This window comes from Amphibalanus amphitrite, unplaced genomic scaffold (genome assembly GCF_019059575.1).
Source record: "Amphibalanus amphitrite isolate SeventyFive unplaced genomic scaffold, NRLGWU_Aamphi_draft 000467F_arrow, whole genome shotgun sequence".
Lineage (NCBI taxonomy): Eukaryota > Metazoa > Arthropoda > Thecostraca > Balanomorpha > Balanidae > Amphibalanus > Amphibalanus amphitrite.
Genome location: NW_024881961.1, coordinates 373,629 through 392,790, shown reverse-complemented (window position 1 = coordinate 392,790; position 19,162 = coordinate 373,629). Strand labels below are relative to the sequence as shown.

Sequence of the window (19,162 nt, the reverse complement as noted above, 5' to 3'; positions counted from 1 at the left end):
AATATCGGAATATAATACAAATAATGACGTCATTGAAAAAGAGCGATTGATTTTCAAAGTTCGAACTGCTTTTATGTTTTAATCAGCAGTTCGGTGTCTATGTGAAGCGTTTATTTTTATTTTATTTTCCGCAGCATTGCAGGATAAATTATGGCTAAAAAGGGTCAAAAAGCTGCCATAATCGGTTCACCGCTCATTCAAAACTTATGACGTCATCAAATCAATAAAGAAAATATCACTGAACGAAAATAAAGTTTGCTCTTTGCGCCACTAATGTATGCAATGTGTGAAACCCACTGAGCTCTTTAATGAAACGGAAACACGTCCGAAACATTCAATGATGAATGGTAGAACGGCATAGATATTCCCTGAATTAAAGTTTTTTTTTTGTATACCTTATCATGGTAAGTCAAACTTATTCATAATTAAGTGTAAAGGTACCTACATGGAATGTCGTTTTTAATTTAACTTCCCTCTTTGCTAGCATTGACTAATTAAGTACCTATTACCTGCATCATTTCATGCCTAACTGTGGCTTCAGCTACTGTGTGTGTGATAATAATGACTGCCTTTATTTTCAGCATTGGTGACAGTTCTATGAATTTCCTTCTGTATATACTTTCAATATGAATGCAGCTGAAGAATGTCTAGTTTGCGGTGTTGCCGAGCCTCAACAATACGAGGAAAATAATGTAAGTCTGCAGTCATGGATGGAATGGTCTTACACTGCTATTGTGTATCACATTTTGATGAAACAATAACCTAGGTTGCAGTGTTCTCCTGGGTACTTCTTTCAATATTTTAAAGCATGATTTTTTCAGTGTTTTGTAATGGCCTTACGTACCTGTTGTAATAAATGAACAAGGAAATGAGTAGGTAAGCACCTATATTTTAAAACTAATTCATAACTGGCAATGACCATAGTCAAACATTAATTTTTGTTCAACAATATAGATCACTGTTTTTTTTTTTATTCGGTCCAATCGAGTTTGAATTCATGCCTGAAAATATGTCAAGAAATACTTTCAATCAATTGTTGTGCCTTCCAACTGTGAACTGACCACAGGGTAGGCACTATCAATAACCCTTCATTTTCCAGGCCTGCTTGCTGCCAGTCTTGGCTGGACTCCTGGGACAGGATCTGGAGCCTGCCAACATGTCCTCTTGCTTCCTGTGTCAGAGGTGCCATCACATCCTGTCAGAGGCTGGATCACTGCAGCAGAGACTGGGTCAGCTCAAGGAGGCTATTTTGAGTGTGTACAGGTAGGTTAACAGGTGATTTCTGTTCTTTGTCTTTCTCGCAGCTCTTCTTTTTGTGTCTATTTCTGAACCCATTATATTTTGGGAAGGGTTCTCTCCTTGAATGTTGAATCTTATATTCATATAACTCTTAAAGATTCAACAATAGGTTTGGTATATGTCTTTTAACTTAATGCTTAACCTGTTTTAACTTTTTGTTCCTGATTTCTTGGTTGTATTCAAGTGCATCTATTCTAACAGACATCTCATTTTTTTTCAGGCCAGTGAAATATGATGGAATCACCCAGGTGTCACTCGACAATCACAATGGCAGCTGCTCTTTGCCATTATCATCCCAACTACCTGTATCAGATCCAGCGACCTCAACAGCCAGTAACCAGACAACTCAACATTCCATGACAGTGCAAACTACATTGTCATCTACTCATTCCCTACACGAAGGGAATGAGGCACATGAAGGTGTCACTGAAGTAGCAAGAAATGGCTCATCGTCTTCAAACACATCAACCATGACCTCAACTCAACCATCAATGGCATCATCGGGAAGACAGGACATACCCGCCAATAAGTCCGGAAAGCCCGCGAGCACCGCGAGAAGGCTTCCGTGCCCGATCTGCGGAAAATCTGTAACGGCACGGTATTTACGGGACCATCAGCGACAGCATTCGGGTGAACGACCGTTCCCATGTACCTTGTGCTCTCGCTCTTTCGCCAAATCGAGCGACCTTTCCACCCACCTCCGCCGTCACGCGGGTGACCGTCGCCATCGCTGCTCGCTTTGTCCAGCAGCGTTCTTCTTCCCCCACGAACTGGCAAACCATCGTCACACCCATGGCGATACGAGGCCTCATCTGTGCGCAAAGTGTGGCACGGGATTCCTCAGTCGGGCGGGACTTCTGCGTCATCAGCGTGCCAACCATCCCGAGCCACGCGCGGGAGACACATCAGATGGCGCGAGCGTTCCGCGCGAACCGCGCTCCAAGTGTGCAGTCTGTGAGAAGACGTTTACCTGTGAGCAGAGCCTGAAGCGCCACGAAAGGGCGCACGGAGCCGGGAAGAGCTACATGTGTGAGCTGTGTGGAGTGACGTACAAAACGAGCACGGCGCTGCGGTTCCACACGAGGAGGCACCACAGCGGGGAGCGACCCTTTCAGTGTCAGGTGAGTCCACAGCGGGTTGTACGGATCAGCAGAGGGGCAGGGATCATTAAATGGTGGGGAGGTTTGGGCTCTTCGGTCATTGCAACCACAGGTTTCCCGTGATGTAGCTGGATGTACTGTTTTGTCATTCATTTAGTTAGTTTCTTTCGTTGAATTGTTGAAACTTGAAAGGGACTGTAAAAATGTTTGTAATATCATCACAGATGCTGGATGATGGATGTATTTTTTCTCGATCGATATGCCCCTTTGCAATATGCATTGATTCATTTCCTTCCTAGCATCGGTTCAAATTGTCCCTGTTCCGTCGTCTCCTTTAAATCGCTCCTCCACCAAAAGGAGGAGTCTTCGACGTCAGCATCCTGGAGCGTTATTATTTCACTCCGCTTGACCTGCTGTCTTGTTTCCTGGTATCCTTCATCAAGAGACTAACTAGTCGGCACTCAGTGGGTGAGTCCTGAATCGTTGGTGAGTCTCCAAGACTAAGGAGAATCATTCCAGTCACTCGCTCCCCGCTTCGAAGTTCGAAGTCGTCACCAATCCGCTTCCAATCTCTTCAATCTGCTCCGGATTGTCACCCTACTCCTGATCGTCACCAGTCCGCTCTTGATCACCATGAGGTGCTTTTCCTGGTTTTGCATCGAGTTCCTTCCATTCTTACTCCACTGACGATTTTCTGCGCATGCGCCTCAGGTGTGCGGCCGCCAATTCATCACGCGTTCTGTGTGGCTTCGGCACCTCCGCGTCCACACGGGCGAGATGCCGTTCCGCTGCCAGTTCTGCGGCACAGACTACAAGGACAAGCAGAAGCTGAAGCGACACTACTCCAACAAGCATGCTGCGGACGTGGAGAGAGTTGGTGCGGAGAATCTGAAGTACAGTGCTGCTGAGGTGGCGCCTGTGACTGCTGCACGGTGTGATGGGGTGGACCGGGCGACGGAAGGGCAAGGCGTGAGCTCCGGTGCGTCAGGAGATACACAGCAGTCGCTCGAGGCGATTGTGGAAAGAAACGCGGAAGGGTCTGCTTCAGGTCAAAGCGCTTCTGATTTCGATCAAGGTGGAGTTCAGATCGAGGTCGGTGGTTCCATTTGGACGTCGGAGCAGTGGAAGGAAGCGGAGAGCGTTGGACAGGAGTATAGCGATACTAGCGCCACAGTGGCAGACCCGGGAACTGTTAGTGAGCTGCAGGCTCAAGAGATGTCGGCTGTCGAAATGATGCCAGATTCTTCAGTTTTGACGCAAGGAATGCTATATGAGGCGCATACGGCGCTTTTTAATTACTTTTGATTGTGACTGAAAGGGTTTAACTAGCCTGAACGAGATTAAATACGTTAAATCAATTAAGTGATCTCATGCGATCGTTCATTCTCCGAAATCCGTAGGGTAGACCGGGGCAAGTCGCCCCGCCGAGGTAAAACGCCTCACCGATGTTTCGCGGAACTGGCAGAGTTCTGGGGAAACATCATCTCTTCTATAAAACGTGCACTATATGATCATTATATGAGCAGACTGGAAAGAAATTGTGATAACTCTTTCGGGAGATATAGCCAAAAATGTGTTTTTTGAGTGATTTTTATGTTTTGTTGTCAGATTATGTATCATGGCGTTCTTTTATGGTCCACATCAGGTTAACGACTTTTATGTGTGTTGAACAATTATTGTCTAACGCTTATCATGCCGGGTTGATTCGTGTTAAATTATGTCTTGCTGGAGTGCAAGGCGTTGTTCTCTGACCGAACTACGTGATGGGGTAAAACGCCCCAGTAGGTCGCGGGGCAAAAAGCCCCTGGGGCGTTTTACCTCATGTGTTGTTCGGGCTACTCACTTTCTAATGTTCGGGCTCTGGCGAACAGTAAGTTTCTATGCCTTTATGTGTATTTTTCTCAGCAACTGGATGGCAAAGGAAGTATTTTGTTAACGTTTGCATTGCAATAATTTATTATTTGGTCTTATGAGGTAGGTGAAAAACCTGCTCATACAATAGTGTCACAGCTGAACACCTGACAGGATGGAATGTGCTAACTTCAGTGCCGTGCCTCCAGAGGTCTAACGGACCTCTCACATAAGATTTAGCCAACTACCATGTTAAATCTTTAATCTAAAGTATGGGGCTACTTGCCCCAGGCCGTGGGGCGTTTTGCCCTGGGGCTGGGGCAAAATGCCCCATTTGCAGTTGCTTTACAAATCACTTCCTAGCTTGGAGTCCGATCATAAGTGAATGAATTTGAGGGGTGCAATTTAAAGTAAAATGTCCAAAGAACGCATTGAGCACAAATTTGGCCTTCCAGGTGATGTGGGACAAAATTTATATTTTGCTACATAAATTATCTGGGGCGTCTTGCCCCAGGCTACCCTACTATCGCGCCACTTTTAGAAAGAGTTAAAGAAATGCTTAACTTGCTTTGGAGATTTGTACTACATCAGTTAAGATCCAAGAAACATTCCTATACTATTAAGCTACTTATAGTGATTTGTTGCATCAAAAATGTATTTGCAGCAGAAGCGAGATGGAATTATAGGAAGATTTTTTTTTTTTACTCAGGAACATGGAAGCATTTATGTGCTAAGCAGTGCCTCTAGCTACTTAGCTATGTCCATTAAATTTGAGTGACGGGGTACTGGGGAATTCCATTGCAACTATTGTGGACAGATATTTGTCATCAATTGTTTGCGCACATATCAACCAAGGCAGTTGGTCAGTACGCCACCTTTTATAATTTCCCACTTTGTAGCGTCATTTTTGTGTGTGTTTAAATTACGGATGGTGTAGTATGATCCTTTTTTGTGAAGAAGTTGTGCTGTGATTTACCTCAGACACTATTTTTGATAGTATGACATGTAATGCGACTCTTGTGCCTTTGACGCACGGTTTGCAGCCTATCTCTTTACATATCGAAAGCGTATTGCTAATGTGTGTCTGTGTACAACTTTTTTGTGATTTGATTATGATTGTGTATGTGAATGTGCGGGTCCATTGCGCTGCACTCAGTTTCGTAAGCTATTTAACAATATTTGTTAAACATTGTTACGTGATTTGAGATGTGCCTTACTGGAGGCTTTGTGAGTCTGTTAGGCTTTACGCCCGTTGAAGGAGGGTTTCTCGGTAGGGGAGTGTCATGATTCATTTCTAGGAAGGCTTGTGATGGCAAAGTTGTTGAACCACTGCTCTGTCCTACCGGTAAAACTAATTTTAAAATCATCACTATCCCGTGCTCTCTGTAATATGTGATTTCGACTATGTATTTGGCTGTTAAAACAAAAAGCTATAAAGTTTGCATATTTTCCATGTTTTTCATCATAAACCAGATCACGCGTACTCTCGTTTTCGAATTGACATTCACCAATATAGGGACATTATTTGATTAGGGCTTCATCAATATTTTATTTTTTGCGTCAAATAAAGTGAAGCAATGCCCGTATTTCATTTACGATCGTTTGGAGTTTGAACTTTGCATTTGAAGCATAAAATACCCATGGTTGTTTCAAAATACAAGCTCAATTGCATGTAGTCTGTGTGTACGCACCGCTCATTTTGGCAATTAGGCTGATGTCTAGGTACTAGTTTCTCCGAAGCTCATAGCTGACCAAATATAGAACTGACGAGCTCACGCTGCTTTTGTATTGATTCGCCTTCTGATATCCTGCATTTAATCATCTCGTTCATCATTACTGGATGTTCTATTTCTCTGACCGCAATTTCGGTGCGATTGCTCGACCTTCAAGTTTGGACGGCGGAATGGATTTAGCATTGATAAATAATCGATTCACCAAGTTCGCCGACGTACTTTATCAAACTTTAGCTGGCTATGCTCAAAGATCGCATTGAAACCAGCAGGAATGAGTGTCTTTATAAAAGCAGCTCCTCGTTTAGCACAGTGCTAGTAAATGTGACATTATTTCCATACACTGTGCTTTCCGCCACCAGCCATAGACTACACCGAACAATAACCGGTCTCGTACCTACCTTAGAGAGTTCGTCATACAATAACTATTGTCCAATCAACGTCTAGGGCCATGCTGACCAACAATGTCCTGGTTGATGTGCTTGGGACGGGCTGCCATGCATCAGATGGTCGATCGATGCGTCCAATGGACTCTGTCCATCACAACTGCTAGTTGATTATGGTTGGTTCGTGAATTACGTCGCTGACATGCAACCATAGCAACCGGTACACAAATATTGTGCCACGGGGCTTAGTCAATGTAGTGAGGGAACGGAGATTATAAACCCTTGCCCCATTAATATCATTCCAGATGGTGTTTCATTCAAACTTGTTCCGGCCGAGCCAAAGAAGCCGACTGGGTAAATATATTATTATTATTATTAGCTCTTTTAGTTATTGCCGATACTTTAAAAAACATATGCTTCCCTTCTTGGTTTTTCACGTCAAGCTTAGCGATATTGTCGAGCGTCGATGCCTATCTGACGCTGTCGTTTGACTTTCTAAAGAAGTTGTATAATGTAGGTATTAGGTATGCAAAAGCGCAAGTCCACTTTATATTACGATCTTCTGCTAAATGTTTCACTGGTGTGGTAACAAGGTAACATTACAGGGAGCTTGTTCTTCTTTTTTTTTCGTCGAACGTACGCCTTGTCTAATGGATTTGCAATATCACTAACCTAGAAACCTCCAACACCGATAAGACTTCAGAGCTTTCTTTTTATCACGTGCCACTAGCCATTTCAGTCCGTGCAATACGTCATCCCGGTACCTCCGTTGCTCGGAGCGAAGCCGTGGCGCAATTGATTTTGCCAGGCGAACGATGCTAGCGACGTATCGGCACCGACGATGCTACGTCGCCACCGATACAGGTGTAGTGCCTACTGCCTGTTGGTCAGTTCGGTTGTGGTGTCTGGGGTAAACGGTCTTGGACGTTGGTGGACTGTGAGTAGATTGCGGTGACTTGCAGCTGAGGAAATATGGAAAGCCATGTGAGGTTGGGAAATAACTGAAGCGTGTCGATCGTGTCTATTGATTATGAAGACTCGTTATACTCTAAAGAAGAAGAGCGCACAGAGTTTACAGGCTGCACAGTGTACAATACGGTGGTTTCCAGCGTTCGAGTAACCTCCGTCAAGTGAAGATCGAAGTCTACGCTAAACGTAGAACTGGCACGGACTACGCCTGTCATTGTCCTATCTGAACAATCATCCAGGCAGGCCTTGGTGGGTACCTGATTCATCGACCTGAACGCATCTTCACCCGCCTACTCAGAGTCCACCATGCCTTGGTCAATAGTAAGTCCTGAGCCGACAACTTCTCAGCCGCCTCCCTTGGGATCAGCCTACCTTTCTTCGGACCAGAGCGCCTTCCAAGAATCTTCAGTCTTTGGACCCTCACCGCTGCCACCACCGACCACAATCGCCGGGTGTCCGCGAGGTCTTGAACCGGTCATCGTCGCCGAAGAGTTGACCATCGAGCGCCTCTCTGAAGACGAGTACACAGTTCGAACCGCATCGGGGCAGATCCTCTTCAGCGCGTCGATTGACGTGGCTTGTTGCAATTGCTGCGGGATACGCCTCTGTGGAGATGGCCCGGCGTATCGACTTGTCGTCGAAGACCTCGAGAAAAGAGAAGTCCTCACGTTGTCTCCGCCAGAAACAAGCCGTTATGGCGCCTTGACGAGCTGTTTACAATGTCTAGAAGAGTATGATGTAACTGCTGGAGGAGGGTTACATATAGGTGCTGTTACTGAAGAACCCGGCTGCTTTAGTTTCCAGACAAAGATCGGCGTGCGTAGCGCAGACGGTGATGCAAAGCTCTTCATCACGGGACCGGACTGCAGTTCCGGGTGGTGCTGCTGCTCGGATGTTATCTTGCCCGTGGTTGGAGGCGATGGCCAGCGGTTAGGTTCGGTGACAAATGTTTGGAGAGGATGTATGAAGGAGACTTGCAGTAGGGGTAAGGTGTACAGGGTGAAGTTTCCGTCGGGTCTCGATCCGATCACCAAAGCGACCTTGTTTGGGGCAGTTTTCGTGGCGGGCCACACGTTCTTTGAGAGCAACGAAGAGAATGTGTAAGATGAAACTGGATAACAGTTTGTGGTGGTGATGTGTCCCTTGTGATCAGTGTTGGGTAGTTGTGTTAAGATAAATGTGGTATACATACATACCGTGAAGACCTAAGACATTAAATGTTCACGGAATGGTTTCGCGGGTGGAGATAGTGTGAAAAGTCGACACCAAAAACAAATGTGATGCTTAGGCATGTCGTTAGACCGAGAGCTTTAACGGAACACTGCTGCTCAGCTTAGGACTCTTCAGTCTTCACTCTTCATGCACGCGAATGTGTGTTCAGTCCACGTGGCTTTACTGAAGTCTCCTCGCATGATTTTCGTTCAGAGAGCCCCGAGCATTTTATGAGTTCTACCGTTAGGTACTTATGATCGTCCCTTCTTTTTCAAACTATAAAATTAGATGCGTAAATAAAAGCAGAGGGATGTGTGACCTAGAGATGTGTCATCGCAGTATGACAATATTATCTTTGTTCTAGCCGGCAGTACGTTGCTTGAATTGTTCAACGAATGTTGGGTCTGCTGTTGCATGCACATCTAGTGGATGTTGATGCTTGTTAAGTTGATGTGCTATAATCGATAATTATCAAAACCCTATTTACCTTTGAACATGAAATTGATGAATGAGAAAAGCACCAGTTCTTCGAGGGTGTAGGAACCCATCAGATGACTTTATGAGGGTCATGTCCATATTATATTATTAGGTGTAGCCGCATCTCCAGACCCAGCGTGTCGAAATCCAGTATGTCTTAACGGACCGTTTATTGGACCGAGTGAGCTGAGTGGATAGCCCACACGACCTCGAGAGTAACAGTCGTTGCTGGGAACGAAACACAATACACAAATCAAAGGACGTATAAATAAGCGTTACCAAACGTACAAAATAAACGAAAGGGGTGGGCAAACAAGAGGGCTTAAACGTACCAATAAATGATACACCAAAACAGGCCGTGAGGGGCCCTACCACAGATAACACAGCATCCCTGCGTACTGACATCAAATTAATCGTGACATTTCGTGACCTTTCCTAACATTCGTGACATTTCGTGACCTTTCCTAACATTCGTGACGTTTCGTGACCTACCGACAAATGTGCCTTCTGGGTCGCTTCGCGGCTAACGTCCATACATCCAGAGGCATCCTTCCAAGCCAGCCTCACATCTCCGACGCCATATCTACGAATCCAGACACCAGTCAGGTCCATTGTCGTTTACCTTAGTGCAAAGTATAATAGTCTCGGTTTTCATCATATTGGCGCTGAAACGTCTCATATGAAATTGACAACAGAATATCTATACGAGCTAACAGATTACACATTTAAACGCATCATAGTGAAATACAACTGCTCAGCCACTTACCATCGCTCGCGCAAACACAGACACGACACGACCGCCTCTGCCGCCATCAGCGCGAATGATCCAGAATTATGGCCGGGCATAGAGCCGGGTGGCACGTCACACAACAAACGAGTACTGAGAAGTATTGCAGAAATTGCCTTCTAACAATACGCCAACGAACAATGAGCCATCGAATATTCAAACTATCAAATAATCACGCGATACATTTCAAATTGGTCGTTTACGACAATCAATATAGTACAAATGATACAACGGAAAAACGCAAAGTACAGCAAAATCAAGTACAAACAGAGTAAAGGCCATACGAAAATGTCCACCTCTAGGACCATGGGCGATGCTACTCGCAAACCGAGGGGAGGTAGTCCCGGCTCTCCAGGCAGGCAGAGCGGGGAGGCAACCGGGGTAGAGAGAAGAGCGAGCCGGCTTCAGCGGAGCGGCGCACGACTGGGAGCCCGCACCCCCGTTCCACCGCGCGCCGCAGCGGCGCCGCCTACACCCGCCCCCATGTGCGCACCATGTGCGTCACATTACTTATTCTACATGAGAAACACTAACTTCGAGATCGGCCTCTTCAAGACGCTGCTTGCCGTTTTCACCATAGCGGAACGCACAAGACCCTCGCTGTCCGGAAACACCCCCAATACGCGTCCGAGAGGCCATCGACATCGCGGGCTGTTAACGTCAACGACCAAAACAACGTCACCAACAGAGAGGTTCTTCCGTGTTCTGACCCACTTCTGGCGCTGCTGAAGAAGTGGCAGGTATTCCTTTACCCAACGCTTCCAAAACAGGTCGGCGAGATATTGCACCTGCTTCCACCTTCGACCAAAGCAGCTGTCCCTCTCGCTGAAGATGCCGTCTGGCACCGGACCACCACGCAGTAGTAGCAGGTCGTTGGGGGTGAGAGGCTGCAGATCAGCTGGGTCACTTGATACCGTCGTTAGAGGTCTACTGTTGAGCACAGCCTCCACTTCGCATAGAAGCGTGCGGAGCGACTCGTCAGTCATCGTCTGCTCCCTGAGGAGCGCATTCAGGACTTTCCTGATGCTCCGAACTTGTCTCTCCCATATACCTCCTTGCGATGAGGCACCTGGAGGGGTGAACTTCCACGTGATCCCCTCCTTCAGTAAGCAGTCATGAACGCTTTTCTCTTGCAGCTTGCGGACTTCTTCTCTCAGCTCTCTCTCAGCGCCTGTGAAATTCGTCCCATTGTCAGACCTGATAAACTTCACTTGACCTCTCCGAGCCTGGAATCTGCGAAGAGCATTAATGAAAGAGCTTGTATCTAGGGTTTCGCACACCTCGATGTGAATAGCCCGAGTTGCGAGACACGTGAAAAGCACACAATATCTCTTCATCTGCTTTCGTCCCACCTTGACATAGAACGGACCAAAATAATCGGTCCCAACTCGACTGAAAACTCCACCATCTGGCGCCGTTCTGTCTTCCGGTAGGTTCGACATCTGCTGTGTCACCACCGAACCCTGAATCTTTCGACATCTAACGCATCTTGACAGAACTCTGCGTACTGCGGAGCTTCCAGACACAATCCAGAACCTTCTGCGCAACTCAGCCAGGACATGTTCCCTTCCAGAATGTCCCTTTCTCTCGTGCATGTCCCGTATAATGAGGTCAGTGACGTGACCATTCTTGGGAAGAATCAGCTGATGTTTTGCAGCGTCTGGAATCTGAGCGTTTACGAGCCGTCCTCCGACTCGTAGAGTTCCGTCAACCACACAAGGATTCAGACGGAACAAACGGCTCGACTTCCTTACTGAACCGGACATTTCTTCAGGAAACGCCTGTTCTTGAACATGTCTCAGAATCGCAGCTTCTGCCATCTCAAGTTCTTGTACGGACAGCCTAGGTGAAAGAAGATCTTCATCACGTGTACCGGACTCCTTCCTGCCGGCTACTCTCTTCTGCAGCAGCTGCTTCCACCGAAGCACCCATGCGACACGTTTCTTCAGCTTGAACCAGTCACTTGTGCTGTTCAGCAGCTGTGCAGTGTAGTCATTACCTTCTGTAGCTGTGGTGGCGCTGACTACGCTTTTCTTGATCTCAAGCTCCTCTGTACTGCCCTGAAGCTGTTGGACTTGTGCCTGATCCGGCCATTCACAGGCGGCGCTCTCGAGGAACGCTGGGCCAAGAACCCAGCGAGATGCAAGAAACGCTGGTCCTGACTGACCACGGGATAAGCTGTCTGCCGGATTCAGCTCTGAAGGGACGTATCGCCACTGGTTAGGACTTGAGCCATCATGTATGACGGCTAACTTGTTGGCCACGAACGTCTGGAAGCGAGATGTGACGTTCTGTATGTAGCGGAGCGTTGAGACGCTATCGGTCCAAAAACACACCTCATCGAAATGCAGATCTGTCTCGGAGAGTATTTGAGTGCTCAATTGTACTGCCAGAGCGGCAGCCGTCAACTCCAGGCGAGGGATGGAGCAGGTCTTCAATGGGGCTACACGGCACTTGCTCATCAGTAGGGATGTCGTAATCCTTCCCGCAGCGTCCTCTACTCGAACGTACCCAACTGCTCCATACCCGACTTCACTCGCATCTGCGAACATGTGCAGCTGGCGACTCCGAACCTCACCATGCAGTGGGGCGACGCTTCTCGGAACGGAAAAATCTCGAAGGTCTGCAAGCTCTTCACACCACTGATTCCACCGCTGGAGATGAGAGCAGGGAATTGGATCATCCCAACCCAGCTGTAATCTGCACAGGTCCTGAAGCAACACTTTTGCTGGCAACAAAAATGGAGCTCCAAATCCCAAGGGGTCATACATGGCACTCACAGTGGACAAGATTCCTCTCCTCGAGGCTGGACCACGCTGTACCTCCACTCTGAAGCTGAGTGTGTCATGATCGACATCCCACTGTACTCCTAGAGCTCTCTGCGGAGACAGCACACCTTTAGTGAGGTCCATTTTGTGACCCGGAGCACGATCTGTTTCAGGGAGACATGACATCACCCTTGAGCTGTTGCTGACAAAACCCGTTAACCTGAAACCTCCTCTGGCACAGCACTCACGAACTTCCAGCGCGAGCCCTGCTGCTTCGTCCTCAGTTGACGCAGACTTGAGAAAGTCGTCAACGTAGAAGTTCCTCTGTATGCACCTTGCTACCTCCGGTCGATAAAGCCCTCCGTAGTCCTGAGCCGTCCTTCGCAGCGCGAAGTTCGCGCAGGATGGCGACGACGTCGCACCAAACAGGTGAACGTTCATTTGGTAGTCTTCCAACTGTCGAGATAAGTCGCCGTCGGGCCACCAGAGGAATCGTAGCAGACTTCTGTCTCTGTCAGCAACTCGAACTTGGTAGAACATCTTTTCAACATCTCCCATGATGGCGAAGGGTTCCTGACGGAACCGCAGCAGCACTCCGATAAGTGAGCTGGTCAAGTTGGGCCCCTGAAGCAGTCGATCGTTGAGAGACACACCTCGGTAGCTCGCTGAGCAGTCATAAACTACTCTGATTTTGTCCGGTTTCGCTGGGTGGTAGACACCGTGGTGTGGAATATACCACGTTCTACCCCAGCAGGCGTCCAAACTCTCTCTGGACACCTTTTCCGCGTAGTCCTTCCCAATCAGCTCACTGACGAACCCGCTGTAGTCCCTCAGATACTTCTCATCACGCAGCATCCGCTTCTTTAGACCTTGGGCGCGCTGCTCTGCTTGCTGTCTGTTGTTAGGAAACACCTGCTCGTCTCTGAGGGGGACTGGTAACTCGTAGTGCCCATTGATGAAGCGCACTCCAGTCTCCACCTTCTTGAGCCACTGCTGGTCCTCTCTAGACAGACCGACGTCCACAGCACTACCATGGTCTTCGAAATCCTGGTTGTACAAAGCCATGAAACTGCGATGGAGATCGGAGCTCTCATTGACAACCCTGATACGATTCACTCTTACTCTGTCGTTCTCGTTCTGACAAACGCGTCTTGGGCCCTGCACCACCCATCCTAACTCAGTCCGAAGCGCGAACGGCCCACCATCTTCACTTCGTCTTACCTCTAGCGGCTGGAGCGCCTGAGGACAGTTGCTACCTATCAGGAGACCAATTTCAGCATCGATCCGCGCCAAATCGATGCCCTGCAAGTGAACCCACTGGTTTAGATCCTCGCTTGACGCCATGTCTTCTAGTTTCACAGGAATTGTGCTGAGAGTGTACATCGGAGGCATCGCAATGCACGTACTTCCACCCAGATCCGATATCTTGACTCCCTTTATCACACGACTGTCCACTTGCTGATTGTCAACTGACGCGGTAGTCATTGAGAGCTTAACGTTTTCGCCAACAGCTCCGATCTGCTTCAGCAAAGACTCCGAGCAGAACGTCGCTGAACTGCCTCCGTCAAGAAACGCGTACGTCTCTACTTTCTGGCCACCATCAGTCCACATCTTCACGGGTACGATAGACATCATAGTAGATGACGAGTCAGCACACGTCTTGGAAGAGCTCCTCAGCTTCACTCTGCCATTTGTTACGACTTGACTCGGGTTCTGCGGCACTTCACTACCTGCATGGCCGTCAGAGACGATTCGAACACCGTGCTCTGGCGGTGGTCTGTCGTTGTGCAGTGCTGTTGGATGACGGAGTCTGCAGATTGAGCAGGTCCTTCTCTTCGCACATTCCCTCACCAGGTGACCCTTGCAGAGGCACCCAAAACAAAGTCCCTGCTCTCTGATGAAGGCACTCTTCTCATGAGGTGCCCTTCCTCTGAACTCTTCACATTGGTCGAGGTAATGTGCCTTTGAACAGAACAAACACTTGAGCGATCCCCGCCGCTGCTGAGCTCCTGGCTCGATGACTGTTGCCGATACAGTTTGAACCTTTCTCCGCTGACCTTCCTGTTCTCTTGTCCTGCTGACATTGTGCTGACGACCAAACATCGGGTTCGTCTGGATCCTTACTTCTCTCTCGACAAAGTCGACGATATCCTCAAAGCGCGCTCGTCTGTGCTCCTGTTCATGGATATGGTCCGCTAGGCGGCGCCACTGGTCCTGCAGGTTGTAGGGCAGCTTCTCGATGATTTTCCGCATGGTCTTTGGGTGGTCTGTCTCCCTTGCTCCGGGTGATATTCCACTCATTACGTTGTTGCAAGACCTCAGCGTCAGTGACAAACGATCCATTCCTTCCAGATCTCCTGGTTTTACTTGTGGCCACTCCACAAGCATATCCACAAACGCACTTGTGATTGAGTCCTCGTCTCCGTACCTCCGATCAAGGAGTCTCCTGGCTTCCAGGTAGCCCGATCCAGTCGTCATGTGCAGGCAGCCCCTGATTATGTCCTGTGGCTTACCACTTGTATATTGCTCGAGAAAGTACAGCTTTTCTTCGTCGTCATCAGTTTTGGAGGAGATCCGACTGTCGAATGCACGTATAAAAGATCTGTACTTCGTAACGTCTCCAGTGAATATCGGTATCTCAGCCTTGGGCAGCTGACTTCTTTCCAGATGGGCTAGGAGAGCCTGTGTGGAGTCCCCGTGCTGCTGAGCTCCAGGCTCATCCCTGCTTGCTCTCCTTCGTTCACTTTCTTGATTTTGTGCTTTTCTTCCTTGTTCGTATGCTCTTTCTTCTTGTACTCGTGTCCTTCTTGGTTCTTGTGCTCTTTCTTCTTGTACACGTGTTCTTGGATCTTGTGCTCTTTCTTCTTGTACACGTGTTCTTGGATCTTGTGCTCTTTCTTCTTGTACACGTGTTCTTGGATCTTGTGCTCTTTCTTCTTGTACACGTGTTCTTCTTGGTTCTTGTGCTCTTTCTTCTTGTACACGTGTTCTTCTTGGTTCTTGTGCTCTTTCTTGAACACGCGTTCTTCTTTGATCATGTGCTCTTTCTTCTTCTTCTTCTTGTGTCCTTCTTCCTTCTTGTTCTTGTGTTCTTCTTTCTCCTTGTTCTTGTGTTCTTCTTTCTTCTTGTTCTTGTGTTCTTCTTTCTTCTTGTTTTTGTGTTCTGTTTTCTTGTTCTTGTGGCGTTAATGTCTCAATTCTCTTGAAGGTTTCTTCCTTATCAAACTGAGCCAATACACCTTCCCTTGCCAGGCTTTCATCCAGTTCAGCTTGAATTTCCAGTTCCTCTTTCCTTCTTCTCAACTGCTCTTGCATGTCTTCGAGCTCATGCTTTTTCCTCAACGCCGCTGCCTTAGCATGCAGTCCCGCTCTTCTTGCTGCCTCGAAGGCCCGTTCTGAAGCAACTGTGGCCTTGCTTGATGCCCTTGTTGACGAAGAACGGGATGACTTCACCGATTCAGCAGGGCTTCCAGTGCCAGGCCTGGTACCAGACGCATCAAAGTGGTCAACAGAGAGCGACCCACCAGCCTCCTGGCCTGGAGCGACTTCCCGACTACGGACACCCGCTCTGTCTAGCTCTTCCGGAACATCTAGCGGCGGAGCTCCTTCACCAGTCTGACCATCACATCCTACACCGCCTACACGATCAGTGTGTTCGGATCTACCAAACTCTGTGACAAATGTTGCCAAATCAACGCCTTCCTCTTTCAGGATGTCTTCCAGACGATTCACCAGCACCGCCTTAGGTCCTCTACTATCTTCACCTCTTCTCGACAGCTCAGCCTTCAGCTGATGAACCCTTAGTTTGCCGAGCGTATCCATCTCGTGACCGAGCCTGGGCACAACCAACTACCACAAATCAAATTAGAAAGCTCTTCTGGAAACTGGAACTAACCAGCAACAATGCTAACCTGGAGTCTCTATCAATCGACAGGTTGTCCTTAACCCCTTAGTAGATCAGCGAACACAAACACAATGGAAACCATACTCAGCATAACTCACAGCACAATAAATGATCACACACTGATGCACTAAGTGTCTGTCGCTTCTCAAGATACTGTTCTCTTCGACTCATTTACCATGAAGGCACACACTTTGCAAGATAGTTCACATTTGATCACCAGTTTGCCTCCAGAGTCACTGTTTTTGTGAACCGTTTATCAGAATGTCACTGCGCCACTGCAAGTACCATACAGCCCGCTTACCCCAAATATCAGCAGAAGTAGAGCACTCACTGATGAGCAGGGGCGACTCAGTCCTCACCAGCACCAGCCAGCAGCAGCAAACCAGCCGCCTCACGAGGCCAGCAGAGCCACCAGCCGGTGTGAGCGTGCTGCGAGGTCCTCCCGGTGGGTGGTCGAGCTGCCTTCACGCGTAGCTGCAGAAGTCGCTACTCTGCCGTGGGCAGCTCGTCGCCGTTGTCGACACTTGTCGCAACTGTAGCCGCATCTCCAGACCCAGCGTGTCGAAATCCAGTATGTCTTAACGGACCGTTTATTGGACCGAGTGAGCTGAGTGGATAGCCCACACGATCTCGAGAGTAACAGTCGTTGCTGGGAACGAAACACAATACACAAATCAAAGGACGTATAAATAAGCGTTACCAAACGTACAAAATAAACGAAAGGGGTGGGCAAACAAGAGGGCTTAAACGTACCAATAAATGATACACCAAAACAGGCCGTGAGGGGCCCTACCACAGATAACACAGCATCCCTGCGTACTGACATCAAATTAATCGTGACATTTCGTGACCTTTCCTAACATTCGTGACATTTCGTGACCTTTCCTAACATTCGTGACATTTCGTGACCTACCGACAAATGTGCCTTCTGGGTCGCTTCGCGGCTAACGTCCATACATCCAGAGGCATCCTTCCAAGCCAGCCTCACATCTCCGACGCCATATCTACGAATCCAGACACCAGTCAGGTCCATTGTCGTTTACCTTAGTGCAAAGTATAATAGTCTCGGTTTTCATCATATTGGCGCTGAAACGTCTCATATGAAATTGACAACAGAATATCTATACGAGCTAACAGATTACACATTTAAACGCATCATAGTGAAATACAACTGCTCAGCCACTTACCATCGCTCGCGCAAACACAGACACGACACGACCGCCTCTGCCGCCATCAGCGCGAATGATCCAGAATTATGGCCGGGCATAGAGCCGGGTGGCATGTCACACAACAAACGAGTACTGAGAAGTATTGCAGAAATTGCCTTCTAACAATACGCCAACGAACAATGAGCCATCGAATATTCAAACTATCAAATAATCACGCGATACATTTCAAATTGGTCGTTTACGACAATCAATATAGTACAAATGATACAACGGAAAAACGCAAAGTACAGCAAAATCAAGTACAGCAACTAAAACTACTCTGTCCCTGTATATTGTCTGGAAAAAGGAGATGAAGGAAGTAACGTTTATTGACAACCAGCAAGCATCAACAATATTTTTCCAGGCAAGAGCTAACTGTCTTCCTCTAAATGAGCGCAAGAGATACAAGAAAGAGGACACAAGATGTATGATGTGCAATGCAGAAAATGAAGACCTCGCCCACTTTATATTGAATTGCCCAGCCTACGAAGAAGAAAGAAAAGAATCAATGCATCTTCAGAAACCCTATGCAAAGGATATTTTAGGGATATTTCTGTTTGAGGAGGAAGATATCGAAGAAAAGAAAGAAGTATTGCTTAAGCTGTGGAAGAAAAGAAGACTGCTGGAAATAAAACAAAGTTCTCCATCCTAGTTGACCTTCATCCTCCCAACACCCAATCCTGTCCCCTAGTGAGAATCCTAGCCACACAAACCAACCATAACAATGCAACCCATCGATCAAAGTAAAAGTTAAAGATTAAGAAATCAAGGAGGTGCCGATACAAAGGCTAAACCTCCGAAAACCATCGCATCGCATCGCATCGCATCGCAGTACAAACAGAGTAAAGGCCATACGAAAATGTCCACCTCTAGGACCATGGGCGATGCTACTCGCAAACCGAGGGGAGGTAGTCCCGGCTCTCCAGGCAGGCAGAGCGGGGAGGCAACCGGGGTAGAGAGAAGAGCGAGCCGGCTTCAGCGGAGCGGCGCACGACTGGGAGCCCGCACCCCCGTTCCGCCGCGCGCCGCAGCGGCGCCGCCTACATTAGGTACGCTCACAATTGCACTAAGTTGGATCTATCAAGCGCTGAACAAGACGCCTGCCACAATACATATCGAGCAGTACCAAATTTTAGCATAGGCATGGTCGGTAACTGAGGTCAAGCAATAAAAAAGGGTTTATATTCAATCCGATTGATCTCAGACAACCAAACACCGGATTATAAAATTGCGCCACATTTATTAGTTCCCGCAAATGGACCGATGAATGAGACGAGCATCTCCGACTATGCCAGAATACCTTGGTGGCTTCACTTTTGTTCGCCATGTGCTGACTCACCATCACCCCTCCCGCACTCCTTTCCGTCATTCAGCACTTTCACCATGACAAGCAACTCAAGACAAACAGCTAGTGACTCGGCAAGAAGGCCAGCCGCAATCGACTCAACAGTACCTAGAGATAATACACGGA

At 47.8% G+C, this 19,162-nt stretch overlaps 3 protein-coding genes and 1 long non-coding RNA gene across 4 annotated transcripts; 1 reads left to right on the top strand and 3 right to left on the bottom strand.

The window, feature by feature from the left end:
- Positions 1 to 288: 288 nt before the first annotated feature.
- Positions 289 to 3,898, top strand: LOC122392059 (zinc finger protein 345-like). Its single transcript, XM_043386558.1, has 5 exons — positions 289 to 404; positions 582 to 692; positions 1,100 to 1,263; positions 1,520 to 2,420; positions 3,111 to 3,898. Exons 2-5 carry the CDS (start codon positions 627 to 629, stop codon positions 3,702 to 3,704), a joined length of 1,725 nt encoding a protein of 574 aa, XP_043242493.1. The 5' UTR covers positions 289 to 404; positions 582 to 626; the 3' UTR covers positions 3,705 to 3,898.
- A 5,246-nt stretch (positions 3,899 to 9,144) lies between these two features.
- LOC122392065 lies at positions 9,145 to 12,373 on the bottom strand. The gene is made up of 3 exons (XM_043386565.1): positions 9,791 to 12,373; positions 9,517 to 9,607; positions 9,145 to 9,252 (listed from the first exon to the last, which is right to left on the bottom strand). Exon 1 carries the CDS (start codon positions 12,361 to 12,363, stop codon positions 10,327 to 10,329), a length of 2,037 nt encoding a protein of 678 aa, XP_043242500.1. The 5' UTR covers positions 12,364 to 12,373; the 3' UTR covers positions 9,145 to 9,252; positions 9,517 to 9,607; positions 9,791 to 10,326.
- Positions 12,374 to 15,251: 2,878 nt separating this feature from the next.
- LOC122392046 (glutamic acid-rich protein-like) lies at positions 15,252 to 16,401 on the bottom strand. Its single transcript, XM_043386533.1, has 2 exons — positions 16,312 to 16,401; positions 15,252 to 15,755 (listed from the first exon to the last, which is right to left on the bottom strand). The coding sequence occupies exons 1-2, from the start codon at positions 16,399 to 16,401 to the stop codon at positions 15,252 to 15,254; spliced, it is 594 nt and encodes a 197-aa protein (XP_043242468.1).
- A 658-nt stretch (positions 16,402 to 17,059) lies between these two features.
- On the bottom strand, positions 17,060 to 17,734 carry LOC122392066. Its single transcript, XR_006258450.1, has 2 exons — positions 17,671 to 17,734; positions 17,060 to 17,487 (listed from the first exon to the last, which is right to left on the bottom strand). It is a non-coding gene; the product is annotated as an uncharacterized LOC122392066 (long non-coding RNA).
- Positions 17,735 to 19,162: the final 1,428 nt, after the last annotated feature.

What these genes read in the sequence shown, in the direction of transcription:
- LOC122392059 (XM_043386558.1), top strand. Translation starts at nt 627, where the DNA reads ATGAATGCAGCTGAAGAATGTCTAGTTTGCGGTGTTGCCGAGCCTCAA. An exon ending in GCTATTTTGAGTGTGTACAG is followed by an intron (nt 1,264 to 1,519) that starts GTAGGTTAACAG and finishes ATTTTTTTTCAG; the next exon opens with GCCAGTGAAATATGATGGAA. An exon ending in AGCGACCCTTTCAGTGTCAG is followed by an intron (nt 2,421 to 3,110) that starts GTGAGTCCACAG and finishes CATGCGCCTCAG; the next exon opens with GTGTGCGGCCGCCAATTCAT.
- LOC122392065 (XM_043386565.1), bottom strand. Translation starts at nt 12,363, where the DNA reads ATGTTCGCAGATGCGAGTGAAGTCGGGTATGGAGCAGTTGGGTACGTT.
- LOC122392046 (XM_043386533.1), bottom strand. Translation starts at nt 16,401, where the DNA reads ATGGATACGCTCGGCAAACTAAGGGTTCATCAGCTGAAGGCTGAGCTG. An exon ending in GAGGACCTAAGGCGGTGCTG is followed by an intron (nt 15,756 to 16,311) that starts GTGAATCGTCTG and finishes TAACGCCACAAG; the next exon opens with AACAAGAAAACAGAACACAA.